Source organism: Lethenteron reissneri, chromosome 3 (genome assembly GCF_015708825.2).
Source record: "Lethenteron reissneri isolate LAM-NWPU_2019-01 chromosome 3, ASM1570882v1, whole genome shotgun sequence".
In the NCBI taxonomy this organism is placed as follows: Eukaryota; Metazoa; Chordata; class Hyperoartia; order Petromyzontiformes; family Petromyzontidae; genus Lethenteron; species Lethenteron reissneri.
This window is the reverse complement of record NC_083781.1, coordinates 928,637-949,251: the sequence shown is the minus strand read 5'-3', so window position 1 is coordinate 949,251 and position 20,615 is coordinate 928,637. Positions and strand designations below refer to the sequence as shown.

The 20,615-nt window shown below is 52.6% G+C and overlaps 1 protein-coding gene across 3 annotated transcripts in view; it reads left to right on the top strand.

Moving 5' to 3' along the window:
- The window catches only part of UTP6 (UTP6 small subunit processome component), a 30,160-nt gene extending 12,741 nt beyond the window's left edge, over positions 1 to 17,419 (top strand). For all 3 annotated transcript variants that reach the window (XM_061555136.1, XM_061555126.1, XM_061555146.1), the window contains exons 4-20: positions 740 to 781; positions 1,201 to 1,293; positions 1,453 to 1,500; positions 1,911 to 1,974; positions 4,325 to 4,443; positions 5,110 to 5,187; positions 5,451 to 5,532; positions 6,564 to 6,645; positions 8,073 to 8,281; positions 8,933 to 9,009; positions 9,586 to 9,663; positions 10,162 to 10,341; positions 10,784 to 10,864; positions 11,336 to 11,445; positions 12,658 to 12,724; positions 13,264 to 13,339; positions 16,144 to 17,419. In XM_061555136.1, coding sequence (XP_061411120.1) covers positions 740 to 781; positions 1,201 to 1,293; positions 1,453 to 1,500; positions 1,911 to 1,974; positions 4,325 to 4,443; positions 5,110 to 5,187; positions 5,451 to 5,532; positions 6,564 to 6,645; positions 8,073 to 8,281; positions 8,933 to 9,009; positions 9,586 to 9,663; positions 10,162 to 10,341; positions 10,784 to 10,864; positions 11,336 to 11,445; positions 12,658 to 12,724; positions 13,264 to 13,339; positions 16,144 to 16,304 — 1,647 coding nt within the window. In that variant the 3' untranslated portion in view covers positions 16,305 to 17,419. The remainder of the gene's footprint in view (positions 1 to 739; positions 782 to 1,200; positions 1,294 to 1,452; positions 1,501 to 1,910; positions 1,975 to 4,324; positions 4,444 to 5,109; positions 5,188 to 5,450; positions 5,533 to 6,563; positions 6,646 to 8,072; positions 8,282 to 8,932; positions 9,010 to 9,585; positions 9,664 to 10,161; positions 10,342 to 10,783; positions 10,865 to 11,335; positions 11,446 to 12,657; positions 12,725 to 13,263; positions 13,340 to 16,143) is intronic.
- Positions 17,420 to 20,615: the final 3,196 nt, after the last annotated feature.

Here is a 20,615-nt window from a genome sequence, read left to right as displayed (position 1 = left end):
CTGAGCCAGAGCCGAGCTAATGCTGAACCGCTCACTCTCTCGTGGTCTTTGGAAGCATCCTATAAAATTATCATATTTGTTTTATTTTACCAGGTAAGGCTCACTGAGCTATATGGCTCTTTTTCAGAAACAACCTGGCCACAAATGAAAGCTCAAAGAATTGGCTTATGTGGAAAGTTATAGCAGCCGAATACTCTAAATGCATGTTTCTAAATGTAGAGGTAAATCTGGAGGACCCAGAGAAAAATCCACGCGACCATGGGGAGAGACATGCAAACTGCAAATATACAATTTTTAAAAGTCAGGATGGAATCCACAACCTCCTGTGTATCAGGCGAGGTAGTTAACATCTCGCCACCGTCCGAGCGACCTGAGCCTGAGTTTTAGAGGCTGAGACGCAGCCCTGAGACTGCTCAGACTGCTGGTTGGAGTCGATTCCGGCGATGGATTAACTCCGGCGTTGCACCTCGTTTGGGGTTGATTGCCTGAACATTCTGGTTTCTCACTCGGCCACAGACGGCTGCGGGGCCGCGCTTCATTGTGGGCAGTGCAGAAATAGACGTTTTTGTATTGCACTAAGATGCTCGCACATCTTAACCTCGCCGCCTTCACCAACCCGTACTTACCGTCTTCTATCCAGTGCTGCCGTTTTTTTTTTTCAAACAGCGCCTGTGCACTAAAATGTCACGGCGGAAAACAACTTTACAAGTGTCTTCTCTCCCCTTGTCGTGTTTTTCAGTACGAGATGAACCTCCTGGAGCTCATCAGTAAGCGGCGGAAGGTGCGTGGACATCTGGCTCATCTGTCACGACGATTTTCTCTGGGTTTTGGGGGTTCATTTCAGAGTGTTTATCGGTTTTGGTAACCAACGTAGCCAGCCGGGCCTCTGTGGAGGACTCAGTCAGTCAGCATTCGTTGTGGTACTATTTTGGCCATCATCTCTGAACGCCGTTTCACTCCCACAAGCACGTTAACGTTTCATCAGCAGCAGCTGTGGTCAATCCACTACTGGATGAAGTCCTCCGTCGGGACCATCATCTCTTGTAGCCGTCACGCGTCCTGCACCCAACAGAAGGACTCGTTCGTTTATTCTCTGGACGAGTTTGTTTGACGTGTGGCGACCTCAACGTTTTACTCGTGGCCATCGTCTCGTGGTGACGTGGCCCTCCCTGCCCCTTCCTGCCCCCCCCCCCCGCGCAGCGCACGGGCTACAGGTTCAAGAAAGAAGAGATCGAGGTTGCGAGCATCCGTCGCATTAACAAGCTGCTGACGCGCGCCACCAACAAGTGGAAGGTGGGCGCCCTCCCCTTGCACGTCCCGTCACTTGACGCGCATCACCATTCTTCCCGCGGTCGGGGCCGGGCACCCAGCGAGTAGCTCGGCTCGTGTATTTGCCCGGTTCGCACGGCGGGGCCCACTCTTTATTTGCCATCTCTTGCTGCTGTCTTGCAGGAGGACGTGCAGATGTGGCTGACGCAAATCGACTTCTGCAAGCAGTGGGTGAGTGGCGCAGAGTTCCGAGAAGCGCGGCCACTGGGGCGGTTGTCGTGACGCGTGCTGTTAGGACGACTGTGATACTGGGTCTGAACAATGCACCGGAGTTAGCCGTGTCGCTTCGCAGTGTCGTGCCTATAAATACGCAGTGTCGCCCGTATCTGACAATCGTCGTGTGTTTTGAATTCAATTTCTAGTCGACCTTCTGCCGTAACCTGTTGCCCAACAGCCCCTGTGTCCTTACCGATTGCCCTCTAACAATGTGCAAGTTAACGAGACCATGGCATCTGTTTGCGTGACTGTGCAGTTCGTTATGCAAGGTCGCACTTGGCGGGAGGCGGCCTAGGGGGGGGTTTGCGCCCTCGGTTGCGCGCGACGGTGCATTGACGAATGTGACACCATTCCCCCACTCGCAGAAATGCCGCCAGCAGCTGGGCAGGACTTTCACTACGATGCTCGCGATCCATCCCAGCAAGCCTGGTGCGCCCCTCCCCGTGCTCCACCACCGCCCCTCCCTGTGCTCCACCACCGCCCCTCCCCGTGCTCCACCACCCCCCCTCCCCGTGCTCCACCACCCCCCCTCTCCCGTGCTCCACCACCCCCCTCCCCGTGCTCCACCACCGCCCCTACCCCATGCTCCACCACCCCCCCCTCCCCGTGCTCCACCACCGCCCCTCCCCGTGCTCCACCACCACCCCTCCCCGTGCTCCACCACCCCCCCTCCCCGTGCTCCACCACCCCCCCTCCCCGTGCTCCACCACCCCCCCTCCCCCGTGCTCCACCACCCCCCCTCCCTGTGCTCCACCACCGCCCCTACCCCATGCTCCACCACCCCCCCTCCCCGTGCTCCACCACCGCCCCTCCCTGTGCTCCACCACCCCCCCTCCCCCGTGCTCCACCACCCCCCCTCCCCATGCTCCACCACCACCCCTCCCCGTGCTCCACCACCCCTCCCCGTGCTCCACCACCCCCCCTCCCCCGTGCTCCACCACCACCCCTCCCCCGTGCTCCACCACCACCCCTCCCCGTGCTCTACCACCTCCCCTCCCCCGTGCTCCACCACCCCCCCTCCCCGTGCTCCACCACCACCCCTCCCCGTGCTCCACCACCACCCCTCCCCGTGCTCCACCACCCCCCCTCCCCATGCTCCACCACCACCCCTCCCCATGCTCCACCACCACCCCTCCCCATGCTCCACCACCCCCCCTCCCCCGTGCTCCACCACACCCCCTCCCCGTGCTCCACCACCACCCCTCCCCGTGCTCCACCACCACCCCTCCCCGTGCTCCACCACCCCCCCTCCCCCGTGCTCCACCACCCCCCCTCCCCGTGCTCCACCACCACCCCTCCCCGTGCTCCACCACCACCCCTCCCCGTGCTCCACCACCCCCCCTACCCCGTGCTCCACCACCCCCCCTCCCCGTGCTCCACCACCACCCCTACCCCGTGCTCCACCACCCCCCCTCCCCCGTGCTCCACCACCACCCCTACCCCGTGCTCCACCACCTCCCCTCCCCCGTGCTCCACCACCACCCCTCCCCCGTGCTCCACCACCACCCCTACCCCGTGCTCCACCACCTTCCCTCCCCCGTGCTCCACCCCTACCCCGTGCTCCACCACCACCCCTACCCCATGCTCCACCACCTCCCCTCCCCGTGCTCCACCACCTCCCCTCCCCTGTGCTCCACCACCCCCCCTCCCCCGTGCTCCACCACCACCCCTACCCCGTGCTCCACCACCTCCCCTCCCCGTGCTCCACCACCCCCCCTCCCCCGTGCTCCACCACCCCCTCTCCCCGTGCTCCACCACCACCCCTACCCCGTGCTCTACCACCGCCCCTCTCCGTGCTCCACCACCCCCCCTCCCCCGTGCTCCACTACCCCCCTCTCCCCGTGCTCCACCACCCCCCTCCCCCGTGCTCCACCACCGCCCCTCCCCGTGCTCCACCACCCCCCTCCCCCGTGCTCCACCACCGCCCCTCCCCGTGCTCCACCACCCCCTCTCCCCGTGCTCCACCACCCCCCTCCCCCGTGCTCCACCACCGCCCCTCCCCGTGCTCCACCACCCCCCCTCCCCCGTGCTCCACCACCCCCTCTCCCCGTGCTCTACCACCGCCCCTCCCCGTGCTCCACCACCCCCCCTCCCCCGTGCTCCACCACCCCCTCTCCCCGTGCTCTACCACCCCCCCTCCCCCGTGCTCCACCACCCCCTCTCCCCGTGCTCCACCACCCCCCCTCCCCCGTGCTCCACCACCGCCCCTCCCCGTGCTCCACCACCGCCCCTCTCCGTGCTCCACCACCGCCCCTCCCCGTGCTCCACCACCGCCCCTCCCCGTGCTCCACCACCCCCCCTCCCCGTGCTCCACCACCCCCCCTCCCCATGCTCCACCACTGCCCCTCCCCGTGCTCCACCACCCCCCCTCCCCGTGCTCTACCACCGCCCCTCCCCGTGCTCCACCACCCCCCCTCCCCCGTGCTCCACCACCCCCTCTCCCCGTGCTCTACCACCCCCCCTCCCCCGTGCTCCACCACCCCCTCTCCCCGTGCTCCACCACCCCCCCTCCCCCGTGCTCCACCACCGCCCCTCCCCGTGCTCCACCACCGCCCCTCCCCGTGCTCCACCACCCCCCCTCCCCGTGCTCCACCACCCCCCCTCCCCATGCTCCACCACTGCCCCTCCCCGTGCTCCACCCACCCTTCCTTGTACTCCACCACCGCCCCTCCCTTGCACTCTTATCACCACCACTCCTTCCCCACCCCCGTGCTCCACCACCACCACAACCGCTGCCCCTGCCTACCTCTGACCCTTGTCTCCCTCACTGCGCCCGTAGCGCTGTGGATTCTGGCAGCCAAGTGGGAGATGGAAGACAACAAGTCCTCAGAGCGAGCGCGGAGACTCCTGCTGCGAGCGATTCGTTTCAACCCGGAGAGCACCAAGCTCTACCAGGAGGTGACTTTTGTGTTCGTTTATGGCGCTGCAGCACCGCGGTTCGAACGCCGCGGTTTCGGCTCGATCCATCGCCGCTCCTCCGTGACGAGACGGCGCGAGCAGTGAGCAGCACTCTCGAAGAGCAGGAAACTGTTATCGCAGAACTACTTCCAAGATCCCTGGGAACCCAGTGAATGCGCGGGTGGGTAATTGTTATGATGAGGCACTGCAAGGTCTGACCGTGTACGTCCAGTGCTTGCTGAGCTGCATTGGCTTCCAGGTGCTGAACTACTGCATGATAAGGTCGCGCTCATTACACACAGAAAGAGCTTGCCACAAATAAACCACGATACCTCGCTCAGCTCGTCAAGGAGCATAAACTCTCACGCAAACTCTGGTCATCCTCACAGCGGCTTTTGGCGAGCCGTCGAACAAAGATGGTCACCACATTGCGTGCTTTCAGATGCGCTTCTGCGGCCGTCTGGAACCCTCTTTTTTCGGATATTACGAAGCCACTGGAGCTATACACTCTTAAATCATCTAGATTGAAAACTCATTTATTTTGAACTGCTTTTCATGTTTAGTTTGTTCTTCACCCGCACCTCCGATTAGCACGGTTGGCTACGTATGGTGTGAAAGAAGTTAAATAATATATTTCCATTCTTTCCCCACCCCTCCCGTCTGCAGTATTTCCGCATGGAGCTGATGCACGCGGAGAGGCTGCGGAACGTACAGAAGGTGCTGCAGCTCGCAAAGATAGAAACGGTAAGCGTTGGCACGGGAGCTTACCCAGTCATTACGCACCATCACCATGATCGTCATCATCCTGGTACCAGCCCAATTGTCACCCATTTCCATCATGTTTGTCGTCGTAGTTGTCGTCCGATCATTCCGCGCCACCATCGGGGCTCTCATTTGATTGTCCCGCACTGTCGTTGCCATCGCCGCCACTGTGTTCATCGCGTTTGGGGGGTGCGTGCAAGTGAGCGATCGTGGGCTCTCTGTGTGTGCGCGACGCCGTTCCGCAGACCAAGGAGGACTTCCCGGACAACGTTCTCAGCGGGGAGATCGCGCAACGCGTCTACCAGAACGCCTCCAGGACGATCTCAGGTTTGTGCGCGCGGCACGGCTCGCTACCAACGACGGCCGCTTTTGTTGTCGTCATTGCACCACAAACCCGGACGGGCGTGACGGTGTGCTGGTGGTGTACAATGCACATGCGTGACGGTATCGGGTGTGCCAAGCGCAGGGGCACTGTGGTGCCACTGAGCCTGTCGAGACGTTTATAAGGAATTCATCTTTAATCTAACAAATGTCAAATGTAAAAATAAATTAAATCGGAAAAATTTGCTTGGCCGTGCCGAGTCCCGGTGATCTGATTACAGCAGCGTGTACGGCATACACTATAACCCTGTAATACGGCCGTATTTAAAGGATTGCAGTGAATGATGCGCTAATTTAATTACACTAGCCATTACAGTTGTGTGTTCCTCGCCAGTGGTGGCTACACACGTGCCCTATAATGCAGCACTGTAGAGACAGCGAGGGTTGGTGGATCGTAGGACAAATGTCACAAAACTCCCTTCCCGTGGGCATTGATGAGGAGCTCGTACCCTGGGCAGTGCTTGGGATGGAGCGCTGCCGCCTTCCACGCTAGGGGTTTTTATGCAGACGCTCCGGTCTCGTCCCGCATGCAAGCGCTCATTCATTGACCGATGATAACACCTCCATGTGTAGGGCACCGCAGAGCTTAGTGGGGGAATTTGACACCGGCTGACCGTAAGGCTGCTGCCTTCCCGCTCATCTGTGGTTCCCTGCACCTCTGTGTCGTCCTCTCTACGAGAGTTGGCGAATACTGTGCAACGCCACATTCCAAATTTACATTATTTTATTATTATTATTACTCCCAACGCTGCTGTCCACTACTGTATGGAGCAGAGATCACTTAAATGGATCTCAGAGGTAGCTCCGTGCTACCCACTTCTGTGGGCTGTGCTGTGCCAACACGAAGGGTCCGCACCGCTCTGCGAGATGCATTGTGGATTCCTCGTGACGACGTGTGCCAGTAGCAGTCAGGGTGACCCTGGTTGGACGGTGTGCATTTTAAACCCGGCGTTGCCGCTCCGCTCTGTGTCCACCAGGTGTGAAGTTCCACATCACGCTCCTATCCATCGCCAAGTCTTTTGACTTCACGAAGGAGCTCCAGAAGGAGATCTGGGAGACGTGAGTTCCCGAGTTTCTCCCCTGTGCTCTCTGCCTGCATTTGTGATTCTTTACGATGCTTAAAACATACCTCGGTGCTCAAAATCGAGGGTGGGGTGGGGTTAGGGGTCACGGCAACACTTGTAAAGACATCCAACGTAAATAATACAAATACAATTTCAGTACTAAATTGTTGTCGGCCTTTGTCCTTGGTGCTGTGCCTTGAGTAGCGATGCTTTGTGATACCGCACAGACCAGGACAGTCTTCCCCTCCATTGGCATTGGGCATCCGTGATTCATCAATTGACATCCACTCCAGTGCTGCCAACACGAGCCCTCAAGTTTCGTGCATTGTTTTGTTTCCAGATTGTTGCAAATTTAAATGCAATGTTTAGGCCGATGGACCAAATGGGGCTGTGCTAAATGAGACGATGGAGGAACAATACAAACGAGAAATGAAAATTAGTAAAAAATGATTTAACCGTAACCATGCATGGCGCGTCGTAGCTCGCACGTGGCACACCGGTTGGCGCGCAACGCCACGAACATTCCCGGCCGCAGCTCGTGCCGGTGGCAAGCGTTGCCTGAACCGGCCCCGACCCCCCACCATCACCAACCCGCACCGACCAACGCTTGTGAAGTGTACGCTCAAACTACCCCCGGAACGTTCCCACACGGCGCGGGGGAGGTCTTTATCCGGCCATGGATTGGCAAAGAGCCGATTCAGAATCGAATCGACAGATGCGCAGACAAGGACATCGAATCAGAATATGTATACTCCAGGAGGAATCCTATGAGCTATAAAGCTCTTTTTTTACAGATGTCCAGTAGGGGCACTGGGTCAGAACGTTACAACAACAAACAATACAAAACACGATAGTATATGAAAGGTAAACAAATCACTTAAAATTATCAGGTAAAGCCCACTGAGCTATTAGCTTCTTTTCAGAAGTGACCTGGCCACAAATGAAACCTCAACAAAAGTGGCTTGTCATGTGGAAATTTATAGCAGTAAAATAATCTAAATAATCTTAACCAGTAGTTCTTAACCTTTACTGCAGCCTGCACCCCTTTGGTTCTCAATCGTAAAAAATGTAAATGTTAATCAATACAGAGGTTTGATGAAACAAAGTAATTGTACTTAGGTTCCCGTGATTAATTCGTTTTTTAGATTTACCTTCTAAAAAAATCTGGCAATGTCTTGCACCCCCCGGGGGTGTGTGATGCACCCCAGGTTAAGAGCCACTGCTCTCGGTTGGCTCAAGTGAAGCCCGCAGCCACGAGGGGCGCTACATTCACCGCAATGGCCAAAAAAACCCACCCGCCGTGACCCCGAGCCGTTTACCCCGAGTTGAATCGGCAGCCAGTGAAACGCGACGAGCCGACTGCGTTGACGCGCCGAGCGGCGGAGTGGCCCGCGAGAGCTCACGGCCGTGTCCGCGTGGCAGCTTGAAGAGCCGGCACCCCGACGACCACCGTACGTGGGACGTGGTGGCGCGCCGCCAGCTGAGGGCCCAGGACGACATGGCCGCCTCCGCCGACACGTCGGCCGCGGGGCCTGACGGCGACGCCGGAGGATCGGGCACGACGGCCTGGACGGGCGCCGTGGCGCGCTGCGTCGCCGTCTACGAGGAGGCTGTTGCCGCTCTGCCCACAGGTCAGGAGTCGCCGTGCCAGCGACGCGAGTTCACGTGCGTAGCGTGACGTGGCCCGGCGGGATGGCGTTGGCCGATTGTTGCAGAGGTTCGCGGTTTGGACTCGAGCAGGCTTCCCTAGTTAATACCATAATGATGTCCCGTTTGCTTCGCCGTAGATGTTAAAGATGTAATTCGAAGAAGAGTTAGGGCTCTCTGTTGCCAGTGCCACAGTCCAGATTTATTACATTGCAAATCACCTGATTGGTAATCACATAGCAACTGTCATCCTCAAATGCAACAACTTGGCAAGACCATTGGAAAAGAGTCTTGAGTCTTTGTGCGGCTTTCATGCGTAAACCAGCGTAACTTACTCCATCTAAACGTGTGGGGAACCAGTCGTATCGTAGCTGGAGTGGAGATGACTTAAGTGAAAAAACGACAATTCCCGCGGTGGCGGCGGTGGTGGTGGTGGTGGTGTTGTGCGGCTGGTGAGAGTCCGCACTTCCACTACACAGAGGGGTAACGCAGTGTAACCACAGGCGGCCTGAACCTGGACTCGAGCTCTGGATCTCGGTGGTGCCGGTCGTGCGACCGGACCGCCGAGCCATTGGCCACCTCCGGTGTTTGACCCGGAGCCCTTGCTGACCCGGTATGTCTGCTGTGACCCACAGAAGCCATGTGGAGCTGCTTCATCAACTTCTGCCTGCGAAGGATGTCCAAGAGTTCCAAAGCAAACCTATTGGCCAAGGTGCCCACAGAAAATGCCCACTCAGCACTGCCCACCCAGTACTGCCCACCCAGCACTACCCACCCAGCACTGCCCACCCAGCACTACCCACCCAGCACTGCCCACTCAGCACTACCCACCCAGCACTGCCCACCCAGCACTGCCCACCCAGCACTACCCACCCAAAACTGCCCACCCAGCACTACCCACCCAGCACTACCCACCCAAAACTACCCACCCAGCACTGCCCACCCAGCACTGCCCACCCAGCACTGCCCACCCAGCACTGCCCACTCAGCACTGCCCACCCAGCACTGCCCACCCAGCACTACCCACCCAAAACTACCCACCCAGCACTGCCCACCCAGCACTACCCACCCAGCACTACCCACCCAGCACTACCCACTCAGCACTGCCCACCCAGCACTGCCCACTCAGCACTACCCACCCAAAACTACCCACCCAGCACTGCCCACCCAGCACTGCCCACTCAGCACTGCCCACCCAAAACTACCCACCCAGCACTGTTTCACTCTCTCAGTATGATGCAGTGTTGGTCGAGGCGTCTGTTGAAGCCGACCGATTCTTTCTCTGCAGCGGAAGGCACAGACTCTGGTACTGTTTGACCGGGCTCACCAGGCCAGCTTGCTGTCGGAGAAGCTCTACAAGAGATGGGTGAGGATTTTATGTCAATTTCCAGGATCATGACATCCCACATTCCTCAGTCTGTCTGTCCATCTACTGTCGCAGGGAGTCATTATAACTCTCGTGATGATTATCTCAGAAAAATTACATAATTGCATAAAGTTGTGATCTTATTAGGGACTTAACCTATCGAAAACTGGGCATACTTGGACCTAAATTTGGCAATGAAGAACTAGTACTAAATAGATAAGCCTTTTCGGCCAAGGCGATGACATCATCACATGCCACAAGCGCTCCCCAACGGCGCTGCTACGCATGGCGCTGTCTCGTGCACTATGTGACATCGTTGTGGCTCAGAAGGTGACCCCGCAAATCAATTACAATCGGATGGGGGGAACCGCGCGCTGTGGCGTGTGTCACGCCCTCGTGTCGGCGTTTTCCCCGCTTCCCCCAACGCGGCTTACAGTGCTCGTTTGACCCTCGCCGCGTTCGCCGCTGCTGCCGCGACCACTCAATTTCCCGTTGAAGGCTCAGATACTGCTGGGCGAGCACCAGGAGAAGGAGGCGGGCAAGGTGACACAGCTGATGTGCGAGCGCTACCCGCTCTCGCGCGACGCCTGGCTCTGCCACCTGCGGCTTCGCGTCGGGGAGTCGAGCGCCGACGCACCGCGCCTCTTCCAGGAGGCCACCGAGCGCATCCCTGACAAGGTGTGAGGCTCCGAGCTCTTGGTCTGAGCGGGCGCAGCTCAAGAGGCGCGCCTGCCGTTGTGCCGCTATGGCCGTACGTCACGGGTTGTCCAACCGAGGGGTTAGGGCATGGACAGGGAGTCACCCGGCCTGTGGACTTCATCACCCACGGCCCGCAGGCACGAGGCCTACCGTTTATAAACGAACCGCATGTAATATTCCCATCAACAGAAGAAGGCAGTGCAGACAATATCCATAGTTGCACTCTACGAAGCTTCCACATCTAAGCTCTTTCCTACCTTCACCAGCCCGCACTGACTAGCCTAGTGAATTGTGGTCAAATAACAGCCACGGCCAGCATGACATGGGGAGGCCCTTTGCTGTTTATTGAGTGAATTGACAAAAGGGCTGCACGTGTGTTTATTGTTCATGGGCATCTGCGTGTCTCTCCAAACAAACGCAGAAACTCCTGCCGGTGATCATCCTTTGGCTGAAATGGAGCAACGCCAATCGGCCCGAGGCGGAGACTGAGGCCCTGTACCAGGTACCGCAATTACAACCACAGCGCAAATGAACGTCTTGTGTAACCGAGCAGCCATTCGTACATGAGATTCGGTCGGTGGCCCTCATGAGCCGTTTGGTGGCAGTGGCCCCCCGTGTCATTCATGAGTGGAGGGTTAAGATAAATCTTGCCCAGCGGTGGACTCATCTCATCTCTTCAATGCTGTGGTGTTTTATGTCTGGTGTGACTGGCAATTGCAATGTGAATGCAGAATTAGGTGGGAACCATAAGAGAAGGTCTTGCGTCGGAAACAGTTCCGGCTTTCACACAGAGCAGCTATTTGGCTGCATGGCGTCAGATATGTAATGAGATCACAAAGATCCATAAGCCGACATCGTCCGTTCCTCAGCAGGATTTGCATGTTTAATTGTTTGCCAGAACGTGTGTTATGTTTTAATTTTGTGTTCCCTTCCGGCGGCACTATTTCACGGCCGTTTTGGTTATTATTTTCAGAAACTAGCTTTGAGCTCAGCACGGAAAGTGTCGATATCGGTCAAGAGGAGGTTCCTCAACTGGGCCTACAAGCATGGAGGATACAAGAAAGCCCAGAGCGTCTTCCAGAGGTTCGTGCACGATCGCTTTTCAGTGACTTCAAAAGAGATGTCTTGGCCATTTGCGCTTGCTGGCTGCTAGATTATTAACCACTAATATCAAGTGTAACACCATCTGTAGATGATAAGAAACTCATCTTTAAACAGTCTTCCCAATACAGGACTACAGAGCTTGCGGAATTATAGGCACCGGTTCTGATTTCCTACAAGTCTGAATTCTTCTCTGTCCCAGAGAGTGAACGATAACTGTGCGTTACACGTCCTGAATGATTATTATTATTCCACTCTCGGTAATTTCTACACAGCAAGAAGCGCAATTGTGACCAATGGCTTGCTCCTCCCATCATGCCCTGCATGTCTGAATGACATCACCCGTACAGGGCATGTACCATACACACAGCCTCGTTTTAGAACCTAACAATCAAAGCGTGTCTCACGACAGATGGTGTAATGACTGTCACTTATTCAACCATCTAATTTTCTTTTAAACCGTTGAACCGTTTTTAAACTCATTTAGTTTTCAGACGGTGATCTGCGTTACCAGCCCAAGTGGCACTGGTTATTGTGCGCGGCCTGGCAAAGGAGATTCATAGTTAAAACCACAGTCGGGAATCTAATCGCCCAAATCACTCCTCAAAAGTTGATATCGAGAGATGATTTCTGGGAAGTCAATGGTGGAGGAATTGGCTCCCGCCGTGGAAATGTGGAATATCTATTACAGCCTCAGATTCGCCGACAGAGATGAGCGTTGCTCGTCTCAGCAGGTAGACACGGCGACTAAAATTAAACGGCTCCAACATTGCGTGCACGGTGAAGGAGGACCGCTCGTTCTGTTACAAACATTCTCATCAAATTAAAATTGGCTGTCGTGTACATTCGGAGCCACTTGTGTATTTTACGTAGTCACGGAATCCCGGCTGGAGCAGTATGACACGTTTCCCTCGGTCCTAAGTGAGCGGTGGTGTGCGGAGTTAGCGGTGGAAATTCAACATTCCGATGGCAAGAGCCAGCCAGCACATGTATTCATTCATACGACAACCATTGACTTACAAAGTGGTGCACCTATAAAGTGGTGCTCATTGTATCAATCCCAGAGGAATGATGAGGCAATGAGGGTATGTCAATGGCACGCATTGTGATTAGCATCAAATGAACTACGCTTGCTTTGTTCTGGCCAGTGTGGTGTTGCATGCGTCGCCGATTGCTTATCGTTTGTTGTTTTAGTTTCCAGGAATGCAGGCCCCACTCGGTGGAGTTTTTCCAGCGGATGATCGCAATCGAGAAGGAACAGGTGAACCCCCCCCACACCCCCTTCACTCTGCCACCACTAAACTCATCGCAACGTCTTTCAGCATCGCCGTTAAAATGTCTGAATTACAGGGGGGAAGGGTCAAGCTCGGAACGAGCCAATCCTGCTCCAGGGATTCACAAGTCGGTGTCGCAGTTCAATTCAAGAATCTATTCTCATCTGTATTTTACCATCTCATTTGTATTTTCCCATTTTATCCTTGGCTCGTTTGTGCGATGGCACCGGCTGTACTTGCCTCTGTGTGACATTATCATACCACGTGAATGAATCCCGACCCACTGATCCTCACGTGCGCGATTCGACGCGGGTCTCGCGATTCGATGTGTCTTCTTAAGAACTGCTTTTTTTGTTTAATTCGTTGTCCTTCCCCCTGCACCTCCGATTAGCACAGTTGGCTACGTACAGTGCGAAAGAAGTTCCACATACATACGAGCATTAGCGAACAATTTTAATTGACGAATGCGATGCGTCGTTACGCGCCGAGTGACCGCTGCCTGCTGCTGTTGCCATGCGGGACGCAGGCCGCCGGTGGGCACATGGAGAAGCTTCGCGAGTTCTACGAGCGGGCGCTGCGCGAGTTCGGTGCCACGGAGCCTGGTGAGTCGCGTCGCGAGTGCGCCGCTCACCGGCACGCACGCGTGGCCCGCACACGTGGCCTGCACGCTGGCCTTCAGGGGCTGGTGGAGCCTTCGCTGATGGGAACACCTTGCCAGTGCCTAGATTATTACACTAACAATTTTTTTTTTGTTCCTGGGTAGTCAGTGTTATTTCCTAATTGCTTCTGCCTCAAAAGTACAGAAAATGGCTTATTCCCCACAAACTTTGCTTTTGTGACCAGGACAGTGATATTTTGAAATTGACCTATTTTTCAGAACATTCCAGATAGATTCAGTGCTGAGTAAACTTGGAATTACTTCTAGAACATTCTAGAACTTTCCAGTCATATAAATAGTAGTATAAATACAGGGGCCTTAAGCCCATCAGTTCAGTTTAGTTCCAGCTGCCTAAATAAATATCTGCATTTTTCTGAGATGGCATCAAGAGGCTGCAAGCATCTGGCAGACGCATTTTGCTATGTCTGCGGCCAATTTATCAAGACAAGAGCGAAAAAGTGCTCTGTGGAAGCATCTGGTAAGATGTGTGAGGCCTACGAGGCATTTTTCAGTATGCCTGTCGGGGATCAAGACAAACCCTGGGCACCTCATTTCACCTGCGAGCAATGCAAAAAAACTGTGGAAGGTAAGATGGACAATTTTTGCTCGGAATTTTATGTTGTAAAATCTTTGACAATGTTCAATGTTATTGAAAAAATATATCATATATAAAAAATGTTGCAAGAATCTCTTACACAGTCCTGGGTGAAATAAATGTGTTTGATAGGATGGTACAGAGGAAAAGAGAGCCATGAAGTTCCCTATCCCAAGAGTTTGGCGGGAGAGAGCAGTCGTCTTTAGCAGAGAGCAGCAAGTCAGAGAGTGAGGAAGACGTTGTCGATCTAGATCTTGGTCTCACCAAGTCCAATTGCAAGCTTTTGATGTCTCGGCTCAAGCAGTGGAACTTGTTGGATGAAAGTGTGCAAGTCGCAGATCAGAGGAAGCGTCACCAACCTTTTTGCAGCTTCTTCTATCTACGTGACTTTACTGAAAGACCCAAAAAGTATAAGCTTCTTCACCCGTCAAGATGGGCTCTGCTTCTGCCACAATGTGACCAGTCTATTCGAGGCAATCGGAATGGCCTGTAACCAGAATGAGTGGCGCCTCTTCATTGACAGCTCATCCAGGAGCCTCAAAGCCGTGCTGCTCCCTTATGGTAACAAGTATCCGTCTCTTCCCCTGGCTCACTCGGTGCACCTCAAAGAGGATTACAACAGCATCAAGACTTTGCTGGATGCCTTGAAGTATGATGAGTACAGCTAGGAGGTCATCGGAGACTTCAAAATGGTGGCATTCCTGATGGGTCTCCAAGGTGGTTTCACCAAGTTTCCTTGCTATCTTTGCCTTTGGGACAGCAAGGTGCACTACCACAGGCGGGACTGGCCACAGCAGACAGTTCTCTGTGGGGAGGAACAACGTCAAGTGGGAGCCACTGGTGGACCCCCAGAAGATGCTGAAGCCACCACTGCACATCAAATTGGGCCTTATGAAACAATTTGTCAGAGATAATGAGTCGGCAGCCTTCAAGTACCTTCAAGACTTCTCCCCTAAGCTGTCTGAGGCAAAGGTCAAAACCGGTGTATTTATCGGACCACAGATCAAGAAGATCCTGGAGTGCAATGAATTTCCCAAGAAGCTCCACTAGTAAGGAGAAAGCGGCTTGGAACAGCTTTGTCGCAGTGGTTCGTGGCTTCCTGGGCAATCACAAGGTCGAAAACTGTGGAGCTCGTTGAGACTCTGGTGAAGAACTACGGCACAATGGGCTGTAAGTCCATATCCTTGATGCTCATCTTGATAAATTCAAGGAGAACATGGGAGCGTACTCGGAGGAAAAAGGCGAGCGCTTCCACCAGGATATACTGGCCTTTGAACGCTGCTACCAAGAACAGTTTCACGAGAACATGATGGGAGACTAAATTTGGGGGCTGATTCGTGAAAGTGATTTGCAGTATAATCGTAAATATCGATAAACTACTCCTAAATCTTTTCTAGTCATTTTTGTATTACTTTAGTATATATACATGTTAATTTTGATTAATGTTTTTCCTGACTTTATGTGAACGGAAATACACATTCGCCTGTTTTCTCATTGAAAATAAGTACATTTAAAAATATCACTGTCCTGGTCACAAAAGCAAAGTTTGTGGGGAATAATAGCCATTTTCTATACGTAGGCATAAGCAATTGCGAAATAACACTGAATACCCAGGAACAAAAATTGTGTTACATAGTGTTATTATTCTGCTTGTTTTACCCAGAGAAATCCTGACTGAGTCTGTTTCAGGCTTTTTTCAGGAGGGTCCCATCAAGTTTCCGCAGCAGTAGGGAGGGGGGGGGAGTGTTGTTGCTACGTATGATCCCTATTGAGTAATTTGTAGGTAATCTTTCAGCATGGGGATGTTTTCCAATTAAAGTTGCATCGTTATTTTTTTAGGACGAAATCCATGCAAACTGGGGGGAGAACTTTAAACTGCATGCAGAAATGTCGGTAAAAAAACCCCCAGGGTCTTTTTACTGTTAGGCATGAGTGTTGCCACTACTCAACGCTGTACTCTACAGAAGAGCCTTTACACTGTATATATTTATAGTTAACAAGGCGGTGTTAACAATGGTGGAAAGGCATTTTCCGCTTTAGCGTTAACGTCTCTGCAAAGTGGTGTTCGTGATCTCAACTCTGATCGCTCACGATGTCGTATGTGCCCCCCTCGTTCCTCTGCTGGGTCGCGTCCGCTTCGTCCGCCGCCCCAGACCTGTGGCTGGCCTACATACTGGAGGAGCGACGTCACCCCAAGGGGCGGCCTGAGACCTGCGGCAAAATCCACTGGCGCGCCGTGCGGACCCTCGCGGCCGAGCACGTGGACTCATTCATCTCGCGCTTCGCGCTCATGCAGGCTGGGCAGCTTCAGTAGCGCCCGCAATGCCAGGCGCCCGCGACTCCACCCTGCCCCCTGTGTTTCCCCCCCCCCGCCCCCCATTACAGGCGAGTCCACAACCGAGCGGTGCAACGAGTCGCTCGCGCGTGGACTCGTGCGACGTCCACACGTGGACAGCCAATTTAAGTTACATGGTTTCAAGAGTGGTTGGGTTGCGCAATCGATCGCTCGGGTGTGGACGCGGCTTTACAGGAAAGGCGCGGTCCAAAAAGGGTCCCAGAGGGAAGTGGACATCGTTTAGTTTGCGGCAGTGCCGATCCACGCGTGTTGCGTTTACTTCGGTTTTGCCACACAGTTCCACACTGCCACGATTACTGTCAACTCTGTGTTGAGGCGCGTGGCACAAGCCAAGGTGCGCGTCTTGTACTCACGGGGTTAGTGTGGCCCCTGCAGCCACTGGAGTGAGGAGCATTCATGCGGACTTTGTGCGACGTCTGCCCGCACCTGAAGTCGTTCTGCATCACTGACTGCTGCATCCTCAATCTTCTCAAGCTTAACCCCAACTCGACCATTTTAGCGTCCCTCAATAACAGCCAGGCCACACCGAGGGTGGATAAAATCTGAGTCGAGTAGAATTAAAATACTTGCATACAACGTTCATTGCTCGACAACGATCCTTAAGCCGTTAAGCTCATGGTACACCAATAGGATTGTGCGCACGAGTATCAGTAATTCACAATGTATACAAAGCGTCTTGAAATTTTAAGGGTAATCGAGTCCTGAGCCCAGATTGTGACAATTGATCAGGTCAGGGTAATGGGATTAAATTGCAGAATGCAAAAAATTCAGAATATACAAACTGCCAAACTTGCCTGCTGCTGCCAACATGATGGAAAGTGCCGTTTATTTGCGACTGCATGTTTGTGTCTTGCAGGGTGACATTTGGCAGGGGCTGCTACTATCATCGAGTTTTGAACTTGAATGACAAAACAAAACTAATCTCCACGGTGGCTAGGAGATGTTAACTTCGTCACCTGATATACAGGAGGTTGTGGGTTCAATACCAACCCTGATGCCTGCTGTATATGTGGTTCATAATCAACGTTTTTGGGTTTAGATCACGTTATTTATAAATGTGTTGTAACCCTCCACCACCCGACACGGCCAATCAGTAAAAAAGTGTCACGTTGACAAAAGACAGATAGTTCACTGCTTTAGCCCACCGGTGTGTTGAAGCGTGAAACCACAACATTAACAATTTGAGTATGACGTTTCGCTGGTAATTGCATCCAGCATCATCGGGCAATTCGCCAGAATGGTGAGGCTCTGCTGGATGCAATTACCAGCGAAACGTCGTACTCAAATTGTAAATGTTGTGGTTTCACGCTTCAACACACCGGTGGGCTAAAGCAGTGAACTATTTGTCTTTTGTCAACGTGACACTTTTTTACTGATTGGCCGTGTCGGGTGGTGGAGGGTTACGACACATTTATAAATAACGCGATCTAAACCCAAAAAACGTTGATTATGAATAATATTGGTCGCGAAAGCCTACGTCTTAAACTGTATATGTGGTGTTTGATGTTTCTTCCGGCCGTGTGGATTTTTCTGGGTTTTTTCTCCACATTTAGAAACATGCGTTTAGAGTGATTGGGCTGCTCTAAATGTACACACAAGCCAGTTTGTTCAGATATTATTTGTGGCCAGGTCGCTTCTGAAAGAGCTATATAGCTCAGTGGGCCTTACCTGGTAAACTAAATATTGTAATAGTTAATTGGGCAGGAGTCGCATCTCCCTGGTGGCAATGCACTGTGGTGGTGCTTGCCTCTATTGGCAGCCCTGAGCCAGTGGTGGTGGTTCTGCATTCCCAAGGTGAGGGGTCCAGGCTGTGTAAATGAACGACCGCTGTTGGCTTCCCACAAAGTCGAGGGATGATGATCGGCTTGGGATTTGAACTTTCGGCAGTAGGATGGTGAGTCGAGCCCCTTTAAACAGTGGCAGCCAGCTGAAGTGTATTGCCCAATGAAAGTAGCATCAAGGCGCACTGAGGAACTCGTTTGAGTTATTTTGCCTCAAGAAACCAGTTAAAAGCATTGCCCAAGGATATTCTGCTGAATTGCGCAATTCAATTTGGAGGAAGGTTTGTCGGACTGGTTTGATTTGCATATTGGCATTTAAAACTCAATTTGCTAACATTGCGCAACGGCATTCATCTACAAAATATTTGAGAGGCGTGAGCGGCTTTGGCACAAGCAGTCGAAGCTGGTCACCACATGTTTGTGACGTTACAACAAACAATTATCGTGAGCTAGGTTTGTGACTGCGTGGCATTGCAATCTAAAAGATGCCATTTAAAAAGTGATGCCTTCTGACGCCACAACAGATTGTTTACATTTTTTGTTCAAGTGAACGTCAATTTCCATGAATCACACAAATGGTATAAACAATCCTCCCTCTTCCCAAAGCAACTATATTTAAGTTATCCGTTTCAAACAGAATGATATACAACTTTAAACATTTTGTATTATACATTTGAACACACTTTAGCAAAATATTAGCGCCTTCCACAAAAATTCAGGCTATTTTCAAGCACGTGGAAACCTGACCACCAATACATAATCCGAGTGTAGGGGCAAAGCCCCATTAAAACAATTAAAATTTTAAAATTACTTTTGGATAGTAATTGTGCATTGAATTAATCCGAACTGTCTCACGCAACGCTTGCATTTGCATTTTTTGTAATTGTGTTGGCAAGATGACGTAATAAATGTTTTTATTTTCCGTGAGTACCGTCTGTGCCGAGGTACAGCAACAACAGCGAACGGATGACCGAAAAGGGACATGCGAACGGAACGGATGTCAAAGTGCAAATGTGGAATTTGTGAGCTGGTTTCAACTCTGATTTAAGAAATAGGATGGTGACATGATACATTGGGTCTCGGTATCGTCCGACTCAAAATGTGCGAGTCTGCACGGACAGAATGGCAGCATTGATCAAAATAAACCAAACTATAAATTTTGACTTTTTTTGACTGCAGGAATTAATATTCCTTGGTTCTTCTGTAAAGTCACGTAGATAGAATAATAAAGTTAATACCAAACACGAATGTCGACTAGCCTGGTTCTTAATCGGAGTGTACTGGCAGTCTAATGTATACTGTAGCAATGGCTATTAAGCTGGGTGAGTGTAGTGGCAGTCTTTAATGTAGACTTATTCTTGGTTCTTTCGGTAATAAAATCAAAAACAAACCAAGACGTTTCGATCACAACACAAGCGATCGTCTTTAGGAGGAAAAAGGGGAAGATACCGAAGGCAACCGTTTATAAAGGTTTCAAAAATGGGCGTGGCACAAGAGCTCCCGCGGCGCAATTAAGTGGGTGGGGCACATTTGTCCTGGGGTCAGAGCACCAATGTGAAGCACAACATGCAGTGCCACAAAACGTCTTGGTGTCAGAACGAAGTGGGCGGGGCATATGTGCCCTGGGGTAAGATAAAAAAAAAATTACAAATCAAGTCATGGCTTGACCTGTGCTCCCTTGACAAGAAAACACAAATCAAGTCATGACCCAAAGTGCTTGATGACATCTTTCTAATGATTGCTGAGCTTGTAAGCATCCTCTCGGTTGAAATTGTGGTTGTATATATGGATGGCTTCATGAACGAATCTTTGATGATAGCCAGTGGGCTTGCAAAGTACCATCGTCTTAGAGAAATCAATTGTGTGTGAGCCAGCCGCATTAAAATAATGATCAGCCACGGGAGAAGTATTGGTCCTAGCGTGTTTCAAATCTGCATTATGCTCAAGAACATGGTCCGAGACATGTCGCTTAGTTTCCCCAATGTAACTGCTGCCGCAGATACAGCCGGGATATTGCAAGTCAGGAATCTTGTCCTTCACAGATGGGATTAGAAACTAAGCTGTGCCTGCGGCAGTAGTTACATTGGGGAAACTAAGCGACATGTCTCGGACCGTGTTCGCAAACAAGGCAGATCTGAAACATGGTAGAACCAACACCTTTGCCGTGGCTGATCATTGTTTTAACGCTGTGGTCACACATGAAATTGATTTCTCCAAGACGAAGGTATTATGCAAACCAACTTGTTATCAAATAAGATTCGTTCATGAAGCCATCCAGATATATAAACAGACACAATTTAAACCGAGAAGGGTACAAACTGAGCAATCATTGGTAGGACGTTATTAACCAGGTAAAGTCATAACTGGCTGTGATGCTTCCATCTTACCTACCTATGTTAGCAGTTATTTCCGACTCTCTGGGTTACATGACCTTGTTAAATTTCTCACATAGCTGCTGCTCCCTTTTCCTCGATGCTGCGGTGGCGCT